General features: G+C 44.6%; 1 protein-coding gene across 4 annotated transcripts in view; it reads left to right on the top strand.

Moving 5' to 3' along the window:
- Positions 1-955: 955 nt before the first annotated feature.
- The window catches only part of ASCC2 (activating signal cointegrator 1 complex subunit 2), a 39,198-nt gene continuing 20,786 nt past the window's right edge, over positions 956-19,367 (top strand). The window contains exons 1-8 of one of the 4 annotated variants that reach the window (XM_037510858.2): positions 956-1,025; positions 5,231-5,328; positions 10,431-10,589; positions 10,957-11,127; positions 12,087-12,216; positions 16,774-16,841; positions 17,673-17,783; positions 18,913-19,025. In XM_037510858.2, the coding sequence (XP_037366755.1) occupies positions 5,248-5,328; positions 10,431-10,589; positions 10,957-11,127; positions 12,087-12,216; positions 16,774-16,841; positions 17,673-17,783; positions 18,913-19,025 (833 nt within the window). In that variant the 5' untranslated portion in view covers positions 956-1,025; positions 5,231-5,247. Of the gene's footprint in view, positions 1,026-1,142; positions 1,381-5,230; positions 5,329-9,746; positions 9,799-10,430; positions 10,590-10,956; positions 11,128-12,086; positions 12,217-16,773; positions 16,842-17,672; positions 17,784-18,912; positions 19,026-19,367 lie in introns of those variants that run through there. The other 3 variants (XM_054695241.1, XM_054695242.1, XM_037510860.2) reach the window with 3 other exon arrangements.

Here is a 19,367-nt window from a genome sequence, read left to right as displayed (position 1 = left end):
CCTCTCCCACTTACCAGCCTCAGAGGTAAACTCCGTCCCAATCCATATCATTAATTTTGCCCTTTCTGAAATTTCCTATAAATAAACTTGCAGTCTATACTCCTTCCTCCGCTTTCTTTTACTTAACATCATGTTTATGCTTTTGGCTTCGTTGTAGAGCAACCCTGATACAAAACAGGATGCCTGACTGTGGGTCCTCACCCGTGCGCTTAAAAGGACTTATCAATGCTCTACTGCAGGCACACGCAAAAGGTTAATAAAAGGTTTATTTACAAGGGAAGGGGAAATGAGGAAATGTACAGCTCAGAGAGAAAAGTGGGAGACAAAGTTTTAAATAAGTCCTACCCGATCCGCCGATCAGGAATCCCAAATGGTGCTCTGAGAGCTGCCTCAAGCCAGGAGCCATGAAGCCAGGAGGCGAGGGACAGCGAGCCCCCCAAGGCCCACGTGTTTGGTTTTTTATATCCAACCTGGCTGCCCAACTCCACCCTCAGGTCCCAGCCACCCTCCCTTTGGTGGTGACGGGATTTGTCTTTCCCAATGTCTTGATGGCTTTAGTCTGGAGTGGGGGGTGGAGTCCACAAAGCCTGTATGGGATTAACTCAGGACATCCTTTCCCCCTAACAGCTTGTTGAAATTATTCTTATGAATTAAATATGTAAAAAGATTAAGGAGGTTAGAAAGGAAATGGCAGCCTGAGATTCTGAGACGCGTGGTGTCCCACTCGGGATTTTCCGAGGTGGACGTGGGCCTGCCCGAGGTCCACTTTCCACCTTCTCCCCCAAGCAGAGAGCAAGGGAGGAAGGCCCAGGGGGCGTGGCCCAGCCTCGTGGGCGGGGCCTTGAGACGGCGCGCCGGCCCTGACCCCGCCTCCCAGCGACAGTTGGCGCCGGGGGGGCGGGGCCGGGCCGAGGCTTCCTGTCTGCGCCTGCGGAATCACCGTTTGACCCCGGAAGTGTCGGCGCCCTGGGAGCTGTCACCGTGGACGGCGGCGGCGGCTCTGCGCCGGTAGTGAAGCCGCCAAGGTGAGTGCGTGGCTGTGCCTGCCGGATGCGGAGCACGGGCTTGGGAGGATCCGGGGCTCGTGCCTCGGGCGGCCTCCGGCCTCCCCGCCTCCACCGCGGGGCCGAGGCTTACGCTGCCTTAGGGGCTTGGAGTCCCCCCAGTGCCATCATGTCCGAGCCACGAGCCTTGGGTTCGAGCCTCGACCCCTGAGTGACCTTGGACGACGCGCTGTCCCTTCATCCCGGGCTTCAGTTTCCTCAGGGTTCATTCATTCGTTCAACAAATCTAATGCCTGCTGCATGCCAGGCACAGAACTAGGCCAAAGAGGCATCCGCCCTCATGGAGTTTACAGTCAGATGGAGACAACCATGACAAGTACATGCACAAGATAATTAAAGATATAGTAATGACTGGAAGGATCAGTACTTTAGAACGGTCAGTCGGGGGAGGTCTCTGAGGAGAGTAATACTGAGTTGAGACCAGAATAGTGATTGAGAGAGAAACTGAGGCAGCAAAAATCATAGGGATGCTGGCAGGTTTCATTGTAGTTGGTGCTTGCACCTGTCTTCCCTTCTAAAGAAAGCTCTTTTCTTACTTTTGACTTCTGCTGTCCTACTTGGACCTAGGGATGCAGTGGTAGGTGCGGATATTATCATGATCACTGTTATTCTTTTGGTATATAGAGGCTAGTCTTTGCTTGTTTAATTTCTATCTGTACTTTATGTGAAAACACAAATCTTCCTTGACATCCTCCTTCCCTCAAGTCCGTTTTCTCTTCAGTGTTTAAATGCTGTCATAGCCCCATGGGCTTTGCTCACAGAGTGTACATCACAGTATTTTTACTTGTTTGTATGGTTATTTGTCTTTCCCATAAAGACTGTAAACTCTACGAAGGGCAGGACCAAGTCTGACATTTACCTCCTTAGTTATTTTCTGGACTTCAGTGCCTGGCCCAGAAAAGATGCTTCAAAGTCTTTGAATGGAGGACTGAAATGATTAACATGGTCTTTGCTTTCCAGTGGTTCATAGGTGGCCTTTCCTGCCACCAGGTTATTGTCTTCTTTTTCTAGTCATTTCTCTCCTTAACTTAAATGATTCCTCACTGCCTTCAGATGAAAGACCAAAACTAAGTATAGCATTTTAAGGTGCTCTTTAAAGTAATCCTGTCTTTCCTATCCAACCTCGTCTGTCCTTGCTTCTGTCATCCCCTCCCTCATTTTGTGTTTTCAGTGATGCCAAATACCCCCCTCTTCATTCAAAGCCACAGACTCTGAGTCTTTGCTCATGCTTGCTTTCTTCCTAGAATGCCCTTCCTCCTCACCTTTTTTTCAATACCAGGTTGTAGGTCACCTTTTCAGTGATGTTCTCTCTTAATGTGCTATGCTCCAATTTTGGGAATTTCCTATTGTAGTTCTAACCAAACCAAATGATAGTCATTTACATACCCAGGAGCCAGAATATATTCAGCTAGTGTTTGCTGAGTGAGAAGGCCCAAATTGCTCTGCCTATGAGTGGGACTTGAATAATAATAACAAATAAACTTTAATGAGTGTTCATTATGTGCCAAGTATTATGTTGAACACTGAACATTGATTACTTCTCACAGCAGCCCTGAGAGATTCTGTATTATCATTCCAGTTTTATGGATGAGGAAATCAAGGCTTAAAGAGGTTAAGAAACTGTCTCAAGGTCTCAACATGGATAAGAAAAAGCAAAGCTGGGATTTGAATGCTGGCTGCAGAACTGTAGAGCTCTCTTTCAACCTCCACCTAGCCTGGGTCTGATTTGCCCTTGCAGGCACTGGCTTGCAGAGTGGATTTCTTCTGAAAGCAGATGCTGTCTCTACCTGTCTAGGCCTGGACTATGGGGCCTAGAATTTAAAGGGTGGAGATACGCCACCTCCTTCTGATTCTTTCCCCATCCTACGTCCCCACACTTGACACTCCCTGTACTGTCTTTGGAAGGTGAGAATGGAAAGAATTGGGCCTATGAGTCATTTAAACTTAGGCACAAGTGTGCGGCTACTATGTATCCAGCTGCCCTCCCAGAATCTAAGAGGTTAGGAAAGAAGTATTTTTAGCATGTTCAGGCACAAGCTCCTAGGTGCTAAGACAGAGTTGCTGGGCTTCAGTTTCAACCTGGCCACTAATGCTTTTGCCTTGAGCAAATCAGAATCCCTCTTTGGACATTTGAGCATAATAATCCTTGTCATCCTTAACTGGATTATTGTGAGAAGCCAGTAACATAGTAACTTGGTTAGAAAAATACAGTAATGCAACAGAGAATATTATCTATGCTTTACAAAGCATAGATAAATCTCCTGTCCTTATTTTGCTTTGTGATTGTTTCCAGGCTACCTCATGTGTGCAGGGACCATGTGTCTAATCCACTGAGATCCTAGAGCAGGAATGGGCCTGGAAAGCGAGACAGACTGGCCCTCTTCTCTTTACATTCCTCTAAGATATGAATCTTGATAGTCTTTAAAGTAGACCATGAACCAGGGCTCCTATGTACCAAGCTTCTTCCTACCTCCTTACTTTGCTCCTGCTATTTCCTTTGCCTGAGGTACCCCTTTCCCTGGCCAATCTCCATTATCAAGACTCAACTTAGGGGGCCTCCCTGGTGGCGCAAGGGTTAAAGTCTCAACAATATCAAGCTATTGCCAGCCACTGCCACCTGAGTTCAAACCCCAGCCAGGGAGCTTGGCCACATGGTGCAGCAGACCTCTCCTGTCTCACCCGCTGCACCCCTCAGCAGTGTGTTTTAGTAGATCCGCCTGTTCCGTTCCCCACTTTGTCTCTGGAGAATCCTCTCACCCCCCGCACCTCTACCCTACACCCCAGTTCTTGTATGAATAAATAAATAAATCTTTAAAAAAAAAGACTCAACTCAAGCTCTCCTAATCTTATAGGGTCTCTAGAAATGCTTTCCTGACACTACCCACAACTCCCTATCTCCATTATACCAGACTCAGTCCTGCAAATGGTTAAGAGCCTGCCTGTTTCACCAAGCACTAACTACTAACCTATCTTGGATAGATTTCTTATTTTCTCTGAGTCTCTGTTTCCTCATAAAATGAAGACAATAATAGAACTAACCTTAGCATTACTATGAGTGTTAATACATGTAAAGTGAGTTAATGTGTATAAAGTGAATTAATGCTGAGAAAAGCGCCTGCATGTGTTGAACATGTTGCTCTTGCTGCTATTGTTTTTATTATTATTGGATCATAAGCTCCCTCAAAGCAGAGACCCTGCCTATCTTCATAACCAGCACCTGGCCTGATAGCTGGACACCCACATATGCATGTGTAATCCATGCAACTCATAGCTGATTCGGCCCTTCAGCTTATGTGTGAGGATTCAGGAGGTTATGGTTTCCTCATCCTGGTCTTGATATATCTTCATATTATCATTGACACTGTGCTAACTTTTTAATGGCATGTCTTTTAAGGGGCCTAATTCACTTCTCTTCCATGATTCAGCCAGCACACTTTCCCTTCTGTGGCTCTGGGCAAGTGGTTTTGTGAAAGAGTGTTAGATGGGTAGCAGGAGACATGGGATTTGCCAGTCACTAACTCTGTGCCTGGTTTGGGCATCTGTAGACAGGAGGTTGCACCAGCAACTTTCTTTTTTTTTGCACTGGCAACTTTCTATGAATTCTGTCTTCCTCCTTCATCCTTCTGTTCACCTTTGTACTTCCCTGAAGCCTAGAGACAGCTGTGAAATGTTAGTGTCATCTATAAATGAGATAAGGCTTGGGACATTAACCCTTAAAAGACTTAAAATCTGATTAGGGATAGAAGCAGAATTGTTCATCAAACATGGATGAAGTTGCTTCTACACTAGGGCTTTGCTGTTCATGGAAGAAGTAGCAAGAGAAAGGAGACTCAAGCTATATCTTCACAGATCCCACAGGTCAAGGAGGGCACAGAACTGGAGGCTTAATTAGACAGTCTAAATTCTTTTAGCTATTACTTCTCAAAGGTGGTAGAAATACATTAAGAGTCACTTGGAAATGTTTTCTTCCTCAACTGAGAACTTCTTCAGGCAAAAAGGTCACTTCAATCTGGATTAGTAGGTGCAGGAACAAGACCCCTGAGATACAGACCAGGAGTCCCGTGAGGTTGAAGCTTCTCTCCTGGCCCTGGAATCAACACCAAAGCAGGCCCCTGTCCCCAGGAGCCTATGTGTCTGCTCTCTTCTCCCATCCATATTCCTTTCAGGAGGGTCACGCAGCACAATGCCAGCTCTGCCCCTGGATCAACTCCAGATCACCCACAAGGACCCGAAGACAGGAAAGCTGAGGACTTCACCAGCGCTGGTGAGCCGGTGCCTTGAGGCCATTCAGCCTGATACTATCATTCTTGCAATTTCAGAACCAAAGTAAATTCCTTTTTTATCTGTTCCAAGAATGACCCAAGGGCCATAGTCAGTAATTCAGTAACTGAGATACTACTAGGTCTTCCAGACCCAGTGTAGAAGTGTTCTTTCCAAGTAGCAACTTGAATTTGAGTAGTATTTTCCACGTTGCCATCCCACACCTTCCCCCCAAAGCATTTAATTTTGAATCAGAGTCTGAAGGCAGTTCTGACTCAGCCTGAGCTGGCCTAGAAATGGATCTGGCCCAAAGCCGGGTTTGGGGATTTGACCCTTTGAGAGGTATTCAAGTTTCAGGCAGGCCTTTCTTAGAGCTATCTGAACTGCTATCCACACTTTAGGGGGAACACTGATTTCAGAGGCCGGGCCGTCTTTTATCTCAACGGGCTACATACAGACTCTGCAGGGCTTGTGAGACTGAAAAATAAGGAGGCTGTGGGCATGTTGATTACCAGCTATGAAGAGAGATTAGAGCCACGGAGAAGTGCCAAGCTGCTGAAGGAGACAGACATGGGGACTAGAGTCCCCGTACCGACTGCTATTTTCCCAAGAATATGAGCTTACTAGAACAAAGTGAGAGGAAGTATTTTCTGGGGGCTTGAGTAAAGTCGTGGGAAACAACATCCTTGGTGTTTAATTTCCTGCTTTTTGGATGGCTTCCTTTTACGTCCTAACTGCTCTCTGAAAATAGTATTTGACATTTATAGAGCACTCGCTCTGGGGCAAACCTTCTTAAAACTTCACCTGGATTATCTCATTTAAGCCACACCACAGCCCCTGTGTATAGTATTTTGGTTGTCCCCATTTTGCAGATGAGGAAACAAAGAGTTTAAGGTCACAAAACTAGGATATTAACCTTTTTTTCTATAAAGCCTCTCTTAAATAAAATTTTTTTTAGGTATGGGGAGTATTTATCAGAAAATCTAGAACTGTTCTGTCCACTCATGCAGTCACCTAATATGGTAGCCATATTCATAGAGTGATGGAGCTCTTGTTATGTGGGTACTACAATGAGGAATTGGAGTTTTTAATTAATTTTAGTTCATTTAAGTTAAAATAACCCTTTGTGGTGAACGCCTATTACATTGGCCAGCTCCAATAAAAAGCAGCTCCATTATTGCAGGAAGTTGCAATCATGTTAGATAGTGCAGGAGACTGGCTCCTTAAGAAGTCAAATCTGATTTTCCACCTCAGTCCTTCCCTGAATACTGCATTTCTAGACTGTGGGCTGATGGTTGGAAGGCACATACAGTCAGGAAATGTCCTGACAGGAGGGGACGGGATCTTGAACTGGGTATTTACGGGTGAATAAGCTCTAGCCAGGTTGCATAATGGGAAAAGGGTGGACCTGGCAGGAGGACCTGATATGCCTGAAGTCCTGAGAGACCTGACTCCACGAGCAACCACAAGTCACTTGGGGTGGAAGCAATATTGCAGAGGTAAGGAGCGTGGGTTTTGCGTTTGATCTCATACATACTTGGCTACGTGACTAGGCAGGTTACTCAACTTCTCTAAGCCTCATCCCAAAGAGTATTAATAGAACCAGCTTTGTGGAGTGGTTGTACAGATAGCAGAACATAGTAAGCGCTCAATAATGATGGTGATGGCAACAGTGACAACAGCAGAAACATTGGGGAATAGTGTGAGAAGAGGGGTGAGCTGAGGGAGACAGCTATTTGACTAAAGGGTCTTACCCTGCAGGCTTCAGAAGCTCCTGAAAGAGTGTACTGAGATGTGTACCCACTCTGTATTTGTCTCTTTAGTCCCAACTTGGGGCAAGAACATGTCTAACCAAGGGACAGCCACCATGCTGCCTTTCAGGGTGATAGGTGAAGCCAATGTTGTTTGAGTAGCTACTGTGCACCCAGCATATACTTGGTGCCATTGAAAATTCACAAGGCCAGAATGGGTTAATGAACTCTTGGGGAATACAAGACTCATATAAGTGGAACATTTGGAGAACAGTGCAAAGTGGCTTTCTTTCAAGATAAACATGTTTAATAAGCAGAGAATATTCAGAAGCTTCCTGGTGCAAAGGGGACCTAAGTCAGGTATGAAGGGTGGAAGATACAGTTGGGGTCCTGCACTGCCTAGAAATGTTCATGATCCTATTAGCTACAGAATAAAGTCTCCACTTTGGAACTTGGCATTCACAGACCTTGAAAGACTCTGACAATATCTCGTCATTCATTTCCTCCATTCATTCCTTTGTCCAGCCAGCAAATGTATATGGAGAGTTTGTTTGATACCAGGCAGTGCTCTGTGGATTGGGAATGTGTGAGCATCAAATGGTCTCCAGAGACCCACAGTCTAGTGGTGAGACAGAAGGCAGAGCCTCCCTTTTTATATAATTGTATTGGAGTATCACTGAAGCACAATAAACTCCACATTTTTAAAGTAACATAATTTGATTATATTTTATATCTGTTTTTGATACCCATGAAACTATTACCGTAATCAAGATAATGAACATTTCCAATAACAACGAAGGTTTTTCTCCCTGTCCATAGCAACCACTAATCTAAAAGCACATTCAGTCCTCCCTGGTGGCACAGTGGTTGAGCACTGGGCTGCGAAGCTGCCCACAGCCTCTGCAGCGCCGGTTTGATCCCGAGGGTCCCACATGGCGCACAGACCTCTCCTGCCACGCCCACTGCTCCTCTCAGCAGTGTACTTTGTCAGTCTGCCTGTTCTGCTCCCTGCTCTGCTCTGGCTCTGGTGGATTCTCTCACCTTCCCACACTTCTGACTGTACCCAGTGCTTGTATAAATAAATAAATAAATAAATAGATAGATAAATAGATAAATAAATAAATAAATCTTTAAAAAAAAAAAAAAGGCACTTTCTATGCAGTTCAACAGCAGGGTTACAGTTGGGAAGCACAGAGCACAGGAGCTGGGAAAGCCCAGGTGAGCCCTTAACCCGTTCAGGGATGGGAGTTGAGGAGACTTCCTCGAGAAGGTGAGGTCAGAGCTAGGTTCAGAAGGACAAGTGGCAAGACCAGGATGGTATGTGGACACTGTAGGTCATTTGGTAGATCTATAGTGCCTGGTGCTTGCTTTAGTAAGGTCTACAGTCCTTAGCCCTGTGACCTTGGCAAAATTACTAAACCTCACTGCGTCTTTGTTTCCTCTTCTGTAAAATGGGGAGAATACTATCTCCTTTTTAAATAGTTGTAGACAAAAGAAAAAAATACTGTGGGACTTGCCTCCTCTGTAGCTGGCACAAGTCAGATCCTCAAAAATAGTGACTTTATTATCATCATTCCAACATTCTCTTCCTCCAAATCTATCTCCCACCATCCAGTGCAATCTGTGCCCCCTTTTTTATGGCCCATTTTTATGCCTCCATAAAAATTCTGTTTCTGCCATTTAAAAATCCTTCCCATCCTCCAAGGTCCAATTCACATGCTGCCTGTTCTGGGAAACTTTCCCTTGTCCTCCAGATGTGGTTAATCCCCTTTGATTCCCATAATCCCTCAGCAGGTTTGAGTTGTCACTTCCTGTTTTGTGCTCATTTAATGGCTTAGATCTGCATCTTCCCCTCTGGAGCACGGGCTCTGTGAGCACCTGGATGCTTCTCTTCATGTGCCTATCACAACTGGCACAGGGTGCCAGTAAATGTTTGCAGGATTGCAAGGAAGTTAGACTCTCAGGGATATATGTATGTGTGTCTTTGGGGGGCAGGGGAACAGCGAGTAGTCTGCTCTGAGAAATGAAGTGCCAATAGATTGGGTGGGTGAGTGGTGGGGAGGGGGTCTTACATACCAAGACCCTTATTGCAAGGTGATGAATTTAGGCCCCAGAGAGTAATTTTGACCTTGTTGCAGCCAGTAGGATTATTTTTTCAAGAGATTTATTCTTGGAACCCCATTATATAAATCCTAATATAAATGGGAGGGGTCCTAAAGACCCACCTGGGAGGTAGCCCCTGAGGAATCCTTGTGGGACCCAAAGACTGCTTAGTTTGAAGACTTGCATTAGGCCATAGGGAGGCATAGGTGATTCTCAAGGAGACTGGCCAGTCAGTCATGACTTCCCTGTTTCCCCTGGACTAACAGACCTGGAAGTGGGTGGATGTGACTGATAACAGCTGAGGTGTTAGTCTTTGCCTTCCTCCTATTACCACTGCCCCTGGAGAAAGCAGCCCTTCTGTAGACACAGGGAAAACTGAGCTCTTCGTCTTTTCTTTATGGTGAACAAAGTAAGATTTGTTCATGGGGAGGTAAGGGTTAGAAGAAAGAACTTGTGATTCTAAACTGAGACCTGCAATTACTTGATTAGCATTTTTTCTTTAAAAAAATTACTGAGGTTTTTCTCTGATTTACAGAAAGGGTACAACACAGTGATACATACAGTTTGCTACTATTTATGTAAGGAAATTGAAAACAGATCCAGGCAAATACCTTATACAGGTACATTTTAACATAAATGCCTAGAAAAGATCTGTGGGACATTCATCGGATAATGAGTGGTTATCTCTGGGATGGCACAGAGAAGGGGAGTATGATCCCAGGTGACTCACCTTCGCTGTAGTGTCATAAGAAGCATATGTCTCACTGGTATAATTAAAAGATAATTTAACAAAATAATTTGAAAATTAATAATATTCACTTTTTTTTTAAATTGGAAAATATATTCAAGCCCTAGTTCCCTCCAACCAGAGATAGCTACCATTAGCTTTGGGGTATTTTGGCTCCTACACTTTTTTTCTAACCTTTGTATGAATGTGTTAAATATTTATGCTTTTTTAAGAATCCAAAACCTGGTTATATTAAATAGAGATTTGTATCCTGTTTTCTCTTCCCTTAACCTTTCCCCATGTCATTAAATACTCCCCACCAAAAAACATGGTTTTTAACACCTGCCTAGTGTTCCCTGGAAGCAACCAAGCTCCCTTTGTTAGATACACTTGGTTCTTTATGCTTAAAAGCTCCTTGGAGGGTCACCAGTTGGAACAGCCAAGTGTTGTCATTGCTGTGGGTTGGCAAATGGGCCCTCGCTGACTAACCTCTGCCACGTTAACACGTGGTTTTTGGATCCGTAGCACCCCGAGCAGAAGGCAGACCGGTATTTTGTGTTATACAAACCGCCCCCTAAAGACAACATTCCCGCCCTAGTGGAGGAGTACCTGGAACGCGCCACCTTCGTAGCCAATGACCTCGACTGGCTCCTGGCCTTGCCTCACGATAAATTCTGGTGCCAGGTAACATTCTATCAAAATTAATGCTAAGACAAAGCACATGACATGCCATTGGTTGGTTGTTGTTGTTTTTCTCCCCCTAGGAGGTGCTTTTTTTCTCTACTTCTTACACTGGATCCTTAACAGCAATTTGTGGTTTGGATTATTCTGTCTTGTATCACAATCTTAATGATATTTTCACCACGCCTTCCAAAGTGTCCTTTTTAGAAACTTGTGTTTAGCCCTTAGCTCATTTATACCTCCTTGGTCCCTTGGGGTTGGAGTGTTTGCTATAGGCCAGGGCTGATGGGTCAAGAGTCTCTGCACAGTCTATCCACAAGCCCTTGGGTCTCAGTGACAAATCCTCTCACTCCTGTCTCACTTGGCTTAGGTTATCTTTGACGAGACTGTGCAGAAGTGCCTGGACTCTTACCTGCGCTATGTCCCCCGAAAGTTTGATGAATGGGTGGCTCCAGCCCCTGAGGTTGTTGATATGCAGAAGCGCCTCCATCGAAGTGTTTTTCTCACCTTCCTCCGCATGTCCACTCACAAGGAATCCAAAGTAAGTCCCTGGTCCCGTGATAGGTTGACACCCGACACCCTGTACCTCTGTGCTGGACTCCCAGGCCCCTGGGAAGGAAGGCTCTGGAAGTGTTGAGTTTCCTCTTTGTCTTCCCCCTGCCTTTATTCCCACCATTGGGGAAGAAATCTGTGCCACCTCCCTTATCCTCTAATTCACCGGGCCCGTCTGTATTACACCCAGTGTTCTCATCAATGGGAGCCGAGGGCTCTTTGCCAGGTGACGCGTGACTGTGCCTTTTGTCATGCATCAGAAGGAGAACATTGATTCTGATTTTTAAAGGAACTTGTATGTGCTTTTTAAAATCCATTAGTGTTTTTCCCCCTGGATTTTAAAAATAGTAGTGCTATCTGTATACAACTCAAAAATTACAGAAATATTTTGTAGATAGTGAAGGTCATCCACAAGGTCTCCTTCTTCCAAAATAACCACTGTTAAGGTGCTTGTTATTTCAGGAATTTTTTTTCCTCTCAGTATATGTGTGTATTTATTTTCAAAATCAGTTTCTTGCTTTTTAGCTTTCAGTATGGAAATTTTCAAATATGCACAAAAATATAATGAACCCCATTTACCCATCACCCAGCTTTGATGATTATCAACATTTTGCTGATCAGTTTTCTCCTTTCTCATGAGTTTTCTTTTTATCCTGGAATATTTCAAAGTAATCCCAGACATCATGGTAATTAACCCATAAATATTTTCAAATGAATCTCCAACCGGCTGTTAAATAGTTTGCTTTTGCTTCTTTTTACATTGAAGTGAAGAGTGGCCATTGCTGCAGGTCAGTACTTGAGCCTCAGGATGTCCACAGTGTGGACAGACCTTCATTTATTAGGCAGTCCCCTGTTGATGGACCTGAAGGTGGTTGTTACCTGTGAGTTCACTATACTTTACATGTGCTTTCAGAAAGTCTCAGTTTCTCTCTCTGCACTGTTCCTTAGGATCACTTCTTTTCCCCCTCTGCTTTTGGAGAATTCCTCTACGAACACTTTCTCTTTGACATCCCAAAGATCCTGGACCTCTGTGTGCTCTTTGGAAAAGGCAATTCGCCATTGCTCCAGAAGATGATAGGTACGTGGGGCGTGAGGCCTGGGGGGTTGCACAGAGGTGACTTCCACATCCCACACTACAGGTTCCAAAGGTAGGTACCTTGCTGACTACGGGGGGTTTCAGAACAGCAGCAGCAGGTCGTACTTACAGATTATTTAACAGATAGATGAGTGTCAACACCAAAGAGCTGGCCAGGTGGCAGTGGGAGAGTGGAAAATGAAAATGTATACCACATGGTTCCTCAATACAGGCTTAGTATTAGGCCATGTATCAGACAATTGAAGGATAGAGAAGTTTGCTTTGGTGAGAGCTAACCTTTGAGTGCTCACTGGGGGCCCAGCACTCTGCTGAGCACTCCTCATATGTTAACTCGGTTGACCCCACAGCACCCTGTAACATACATAATGCTGCCATCATCCTGTTTACAAATCAGGAAACCAAAGTTAATATACAAGGTGCTTGGCTAAAAGGCCACAAGTAAGTATCCAGGTTGGGATTTAGGTCATTGTATAGCCCTGATTCTTAAGCTCTTATTCTTTGCCACTCCTTGCTTCAGGGATGATGGGGCTGCCTCAGAAATGTATGATTTGCATTGTTGCTAAGAATAGATAGGGACAGAATTCAGAAAGGACTCTTGGGTTGTGAAAGGAACAGATATCAGCAGTTGTATCCTGTCAGGAGGATTTCTGTGGGCTGAAAGATTCAACCAGAGACAGAAGCTTTGCTGGGCTGCTGCTGAGGGAACAGCAGGCCAGTGGATTCCTCTTTGAATCACAACTTGTGACTTTGCACCCGAGACGTGTTCATTCTGGACACCCCCATAGGCCCTTCACACCCTGAAACTAGGACACAATCTTGCAAATGCCCAGTTACAAAGCTGAGTTATCCCTTGAAATAGTTTCTTTCCTTCCTTCTGCCCCCTCTAATAATAAAGGTAATGTGTTAATTTAGAAGATTTTGGAAAAATATAAAGTATAAAGAAACAGGGAAGCAGTTACTAAATTCTTGTACCCAGAAACAATCACTTGGTGATTATATCTTTCCAGTCTCTTCTCTGTATTAAAAAAAAATATATATATATGTGTGTGTGTGTGTGTGTGTGTGTGTGTATGTGTATGTGTATATATATGTATACACACATATATTTTAAGGGTGTGTGTATGTATATTTATATATATGTCTATACATACATACACATATATATACATCAGAGTATTATTTATATTAAATTTCACATCTAGCCTTTTCATTGGGACAACTTCTGTTTTCTCATTCAGATATGATTATTGCCTGATCATCCATTAATTTATTTTCCCAGGGAAAGACCTTTAATAATTTTACTGTAGACTAAGATTATGAGTGAGTGAGCACAAGCAGGCACCTATAATTACATATTCATTCAGTTTGGTTCAAAAAGAGCATTCCAGGAGGCAGCACCAGGAGACAGGAAGGGGAAGCTGAAGCCAGATCAGGAGGGCTTCATGCCAGGTTTTTGTTCTTGGGAGTGGCATTGTTTGGTGGCTAAAAAGGCAGCCTCTGGAGTTGAACTCTCTGATTCATACCCCAGCTCTATTTCTGTTTATGTCATTTTGATCAAGTCAGTTAGCCACTCTACTTTCAGTTTTCTTATCTGAAGACTGGGAAAACTAATAACATACCAACCTGTGGTTGTGGGGGTTAAATATGAGATGGTGTGAGGCGAGTACTTGGCATGGTGCCTGGCACCTTACAGGCACTTGGTAAGTGTGAGCTCTTGCTGTAATGAGACCGTGGGAGCTCTGGGAGCCCAGAGCAGGGTGAGGAGCCATCTGGTAATAAAGTTAATCTGGTGACATGTGGGTGGGCATGGTGGGACAAGAGACCATGCAGGAGGCTAGCACTTTAGTGTAGGTTTCAAGGGAGAGTCTGGTTGAGTTGGTGGGATGGAAAGGACATTCAGGAAGTAGAATAAATCAGGGCTTAGTGAGGTCAGCTGGAGAGAGAAGTCTTAATGATTCTGGAAAAACTGGTGTTGGTTGCAGGAAAGCGACCTTCAGGAGGACAGGGAGTAGGTTGTGAGTATAAGCAAGGTAAGTGTTAGATCTGTTGGGTGGAAGGTGTCTGTATGGATACCGGGAGTGATGATATCTGGCCACAGTTCTCGATGACTGAGTAAGGGTGGAGTGAGAAATCTCTTTTGAGAGTCAGGTGAAAACTATCACCAGAAAAATGTACCCCTTATAAATTTTGAGGTGTTTTAGAATGTTCTGATCCCCTGATTAAACCCTAAATTGGCTTATTAAGGAGAGCCCTTGTTTTTGTTTTGTTTTGTTTTACTCTCAAAAGTTGGCTAATTGGAAGAGTGCAGTGTCAGCCATCAATAGTTCCTTTATTGTGCGTGTACATGTATGTGTGTATGTGTGTGTGTGTGTCTACAGGCCCCTTCTTTATATATCCCTAACAAACACACACACACTCCCCTCCCGTCCACCACCACACACAACAGCTCTCTTTCTCACCCTTGAGCAAAAGGCACAGCAAGGGGAAACCTCCACTTTCTCTACCACAGAAGCTCTTGAGCAAAGCAGATCAGCTGTAAAAGGGTCGACAAGGGAAAGAAGAAGGGAACAAGAAAATTGGCTGATTGTCCTCTGCACAGGAGCCTTACCCTGTCCCTTTCTGCCCCTTCCCCCTTTTAAATCTCAGGACTGGTGTTGAGAATCATCAAGTGTAATTTTGAAAGTAGGACCTTTTAGTTAGTGTCTCTTGGAGCTGCTTTGCCAAAGCAGGAGTTTATTGGGCCTTGGCCTTATTGAGGTTTGCACCGATCTGTTTGTCAATACCTTCTATTCTTCCTGGGTTTCTGAATTGCTCTAGTCAGAGAAGGGACATTTCAAAGCATGCCATTGCTGTCCCTTACCTTTTAATTACTTCTTTAAGAGATTGAAAGTCATGTTTTCACTTCACTGTCACTGGAATAAAATAGAGAGGAAAGGGACTCAGAAGACCCCAAGGGTAGATTTTGAATTGTGACCTCTTTTGGATGCTTGTAAAACATTCCTGTTACTCCAGAGTATACATTGGAAGAATTGTGAGAGTGCTTTCCCCCTTGCCAGCTGGTCGGGTTTGGTGAGGCTAACCTGAGGTCTCTGGGGAGGCGACCTGCTCCTGATGCCTGGGTTAGGAGGCAGTGCCTAGAGAAGGTGAAACCTGCCTTATGGTGGGCCTAGCTCTGTGAGGTCACTGCAGGCAGGAGGTGGGGGCAGGGCTTGTTCTTTGAGGTTGAAAATGGTGCGAGGGAGAGATGCAACGCCGGGAATGGTGATAAGGTGACCAGAGATACTGGGGCCGTATCTCATTTGTCAGGGCTCTTTGTGCTATGGGCAAGTTCAGATTTGACCTTGAAGATACTTAGGATAGGAGGGCTTTATAAAAAACAGCAGAGGTTGGTGGGGAGACAACTCAGGTACTCCTTGCCCGTCAAGATTAGGAGGTGGGCACAGATGGCCAGGGAGTTCCTTCATAGGCTGAGGAGTCAGCAGCTACCTGCAGGTGAGAGACACTGAGCAATCTTAGATGCTGGTAAAACTCAGCTTCTGGACTCAAGAACCAAATGGCATCTAGGAAAGTGTTTATGGAAAGTCCAGCTACCAAGTGACTTGCTTACTCACCGAGCTCCATCTGGCTTTGATCACATTCATTTTCAAATCCTAGAGGATGGGGTGAAGGCCAAAAAGATTTTAAGGAAATCAAGGATGGGCTTGCCAAAGAATTCAGAACATCCTGACAATCGGCTTGCTTTAGGTGCAAGGACCACTGTGCCTCTTCTTAAGGGTGCTGGCATATAATACCATCAGGTCCCCCAGCTAACCATGTTTCTCCTCCTCTCCCTCCCTTGCCACTTGGGCAGCCAGAACACTTGGTTTCTGTTCCAGTTACCATATGCTCTAACCCACACACTCACAGCAGCAGCAGTTAGGGGATATTAAACACTTGGAGAGGAGGAGCTTCATTTTATAGGAGCAGCTGCAAATGTATGGTAAATCTATCTCCAGGTCCTTCTCTGGCTTCTCACCTTGGAGTAGGATAGTTAGCATATTCAAAAGCAGAGAGTAAGAGAATTTCTAAAGAAGTTGCTCCCTAGAGTCTTTTCATATTATTGGAGGCATGGCCTGGCAAGAACCCTGGCTTGTAGCATCCGACTTTCTTGAGCAAAGAGATCATATCTCCTCATTTTCCTGGATGACGGACTCCAACTTCCAAAGTCAGTGCTCTCATACAAGGCACAGTGCCCAAGTGTGGACACTACTTGGGGACATCAAGAGCAAGTTGGTTTGACAAGGGCAGGTCTTTTCCATAATTCATTAGGCAGAAGTACTTAAAAGGTTAAATTGTGCTGAGCTAGTCCTTCTCCGACTCTGGGGAAGTTTCTAGGCTTGATCAAAGCTCCCTGCCAGCAGGGCCTGCGCCAGGACTGCCCTAGTGCAGACAGGCTTCCAAAAGGGGAGAAAGGTCACAACCTGCTGGCAGCCATTTATGAAGCGTCCTCTCCACCCCCACGCTCATTTCCCAATTCCTACCTTTCTCTTCTCTTTTCAGGAAACATCTTTATCCAGCAGCCAAGCTACTATAATGACTTGAATGAAACCATGCCTACCATCCTTCAGGTACCAGCTCTCAGTCCTGTCCAGGGGAGGGTGACTCTGGGAGAAATATTTATTCTCCACACCCTCTAGACCCAGCTCCACACCCCTTCAAAATCACCCTTTCCCTCTTGAACAGAACTGGAATCGAAGGACTGTCCAGCTCTCATCCAAAAGGAGCTTGATTTTATTTTGGGTTGTTTGCTGGCAGCCACAGGCCTTTAGAGATAGATCTATATATCTCAAATAAAGGCTTTGAAGTTTTAGAAAACCATTTTACAAAATAATGTTCATTATAAAAAATTTGGATAATATAAAAAAAAACCAAAGAGGAAGATAATTATTCTCTCATAATCCTAGTAATGAGAGAGCCACTGTTCCGGGTAAGATTTAGAATAGTTACACGCTATCATTCTTAGAAGCACATGGTTTTATGATGGACTCTATTTTTCCTTCACTGTTAATTTGGCTATTATTTCTATATAGTTCCCATAAATTGCCATCTCCAGGGGCTCTCCAGGGGATTACTGAGTGTGTATCTTAAATACTCATTATCATACACTTGCCTGGCTTATCCAGTGAGATAAACTCTGCAGGATTCTTAGAGCTTTACAGAGTACATTTTGCTGTTTTAATCCTCACCAAAATACTGTCAGAAGGGTACCCCCATCATGCCCATTTTACAATTTCTGCTCTGAACCTGTTCTCTGAGAAGGTCATTGTCTCAACTTGTGTCCTAGGTATACTGGTCTGTATCTCAGAGATTCCAAGGAGTTTTCAGATCACTCATTCTGGCTACAGGACAGGGATCATTGTTTAATAGGATGTGAGAAAGTCACCTTTTGTGTTTCACAGGTCTTCAGCAATATCCTCCAGCAATGTGGTTTGCAAGGGGATGGGGCCAGCACCACACCCCAGAAGCTTGAGGAAAGAGGCCGATTGACTCCCAGCTACATGCCTCTCCTGGTGAGGATGCCCTTTACCCCTGCCTCTTTCTGGCTAGCAGCAGACCCAGCAGCTGCTTCTTTACTCACAGCCCCTTTCCCTACCTGAGTAAGCAACTATCCCCGTCACACAGGTTTAGACTATTTCAGCAGGCTTTCATTCTCCTGTGGGAACTTTGTTTATGGAATAGTGGAAAGAACGGGGAATTAGTATCCAGATAATGGGGGGGTTGAGTCTTCATTTCATTCAGCTCAGCAGATTCATTGAAACAGTCATTGGTTTAGCAATTTGTACAATGTCAGGCCCGGGCTGGGTGCTGGTGGGTAAATCAGTAAGCGAAAACAGACAGGGAATGCATGTTCCGTGGAACTTACAATCTACGGAGGTGACAGACGAAGGTAAGTATTTAAGGAGTCTGGACATATGTGGGGCCTTGTGCTTAGAAGCACTGAAGAAACAACAGGAAAGTGGCAGCTGTGAGTGGTCCTCCTAGAGCTTGCAGTCTCCTGGGAAAACAGACATTAAAGTGTGTCAGAAAGGAGCACATGTTTTGGGAACATGTTTTTAAGTACTTTGGGAACATGTTTTTAACGCGCTTTTAACTTATTAAGGGTAAAGTTACTTTCCTTATCAGTAAAATGGACATCCTACAGCTGCCCCGTCTACTTTTTAGAGTTGGCATGAGAATCAGGAAATTGCATCAGAAGGCACTCCGTGTTCCATACACCCTTTTCAGAGTGTAAGAAACCTGAGAAAAGTGTGGGCTTAATATTCTTGTCCTCACTGGGATGTACTTCCCGTGCAGGACCATGGGTATTGTCTTCAGACTCAATTAGTTTCCTTCATCTTGAAAGAGAGAATCCTATTATCCTGGAGCTAGCAGTAACCCTAGAGATTGTGGGGTCTACACCCATTGGGGCTACAGTAGCAAGGCCTGAAACGTAGGTAGACAGCTAGACGGAGTGCTGTGCCCAGATCCTGCTTGTAGAGATGGCTCAGGCAGGCTTTGCTCAGGATATCACTGTTCTCTTCTCCCATGAGGCAGCTGCCTATTGCCCCCTCCCCAACTTTGCCAACTTTGCCTCAGACCCTTCACAAAACTGTATATGGGGACAGAGGAGAATAATGCAGTGTTTTCTTTTGGCAACAGGAATTAAAAGACATTGTTCTCTACCTTTGTGATACGTGCACTACACTGTGGGCCTTTCTGGACATATTCCCTTTGGCTTGCCAAACCTTCCAGAAACACGACTTCTGTTACAGGTACAGCAGTAGTTCTGACTGTCGAAGTAAAGGTTCTACTCATTCAACAAATATGTACTGGGTGCTTAGATTGTGCTGGGCCCTCTTCCGCCGTGGGGATGTCACAGTGAAGAACATTAATAGCACTCCTGCCTGTGTGGAGAAACATTCCCATTTTCTACTAAGAACCGAGTAGAGGGACAAAAATCCAACTAATAAGAATAGGGCAGTTTTAAATCAGCTCTATATTTAAAAAAAGATTTATTTTTATTTATTTATGCATACAAGGATTGGGGTATAGGCCAGAGGTATGGGGGTGAGAGAATTTACCAGAGACAGAGTGGGGAGCAGAATAAGCAGATG

Source organism: Talpa occidentalis, unplaced genomic scaffold (assembly GCF_014898055.3).
Source record: "Talpa occidentalis isolate TD23 unplaced genomic scaffold, MPIMG_talOcc4v2.1 talOcc4.14, whole genome shotgun sequence".
Taxonomy (NCBI): Eukaryota; Metazoa; Chordata; class Mammalia; order Eulipotyphla; family Talpidae; genus Talpa; species Talpa occidentalis.
Note: the sequence above shows the minus strand (reverse complement) of the source record. Positions and strands in the feature narration are given on the sequence as shown.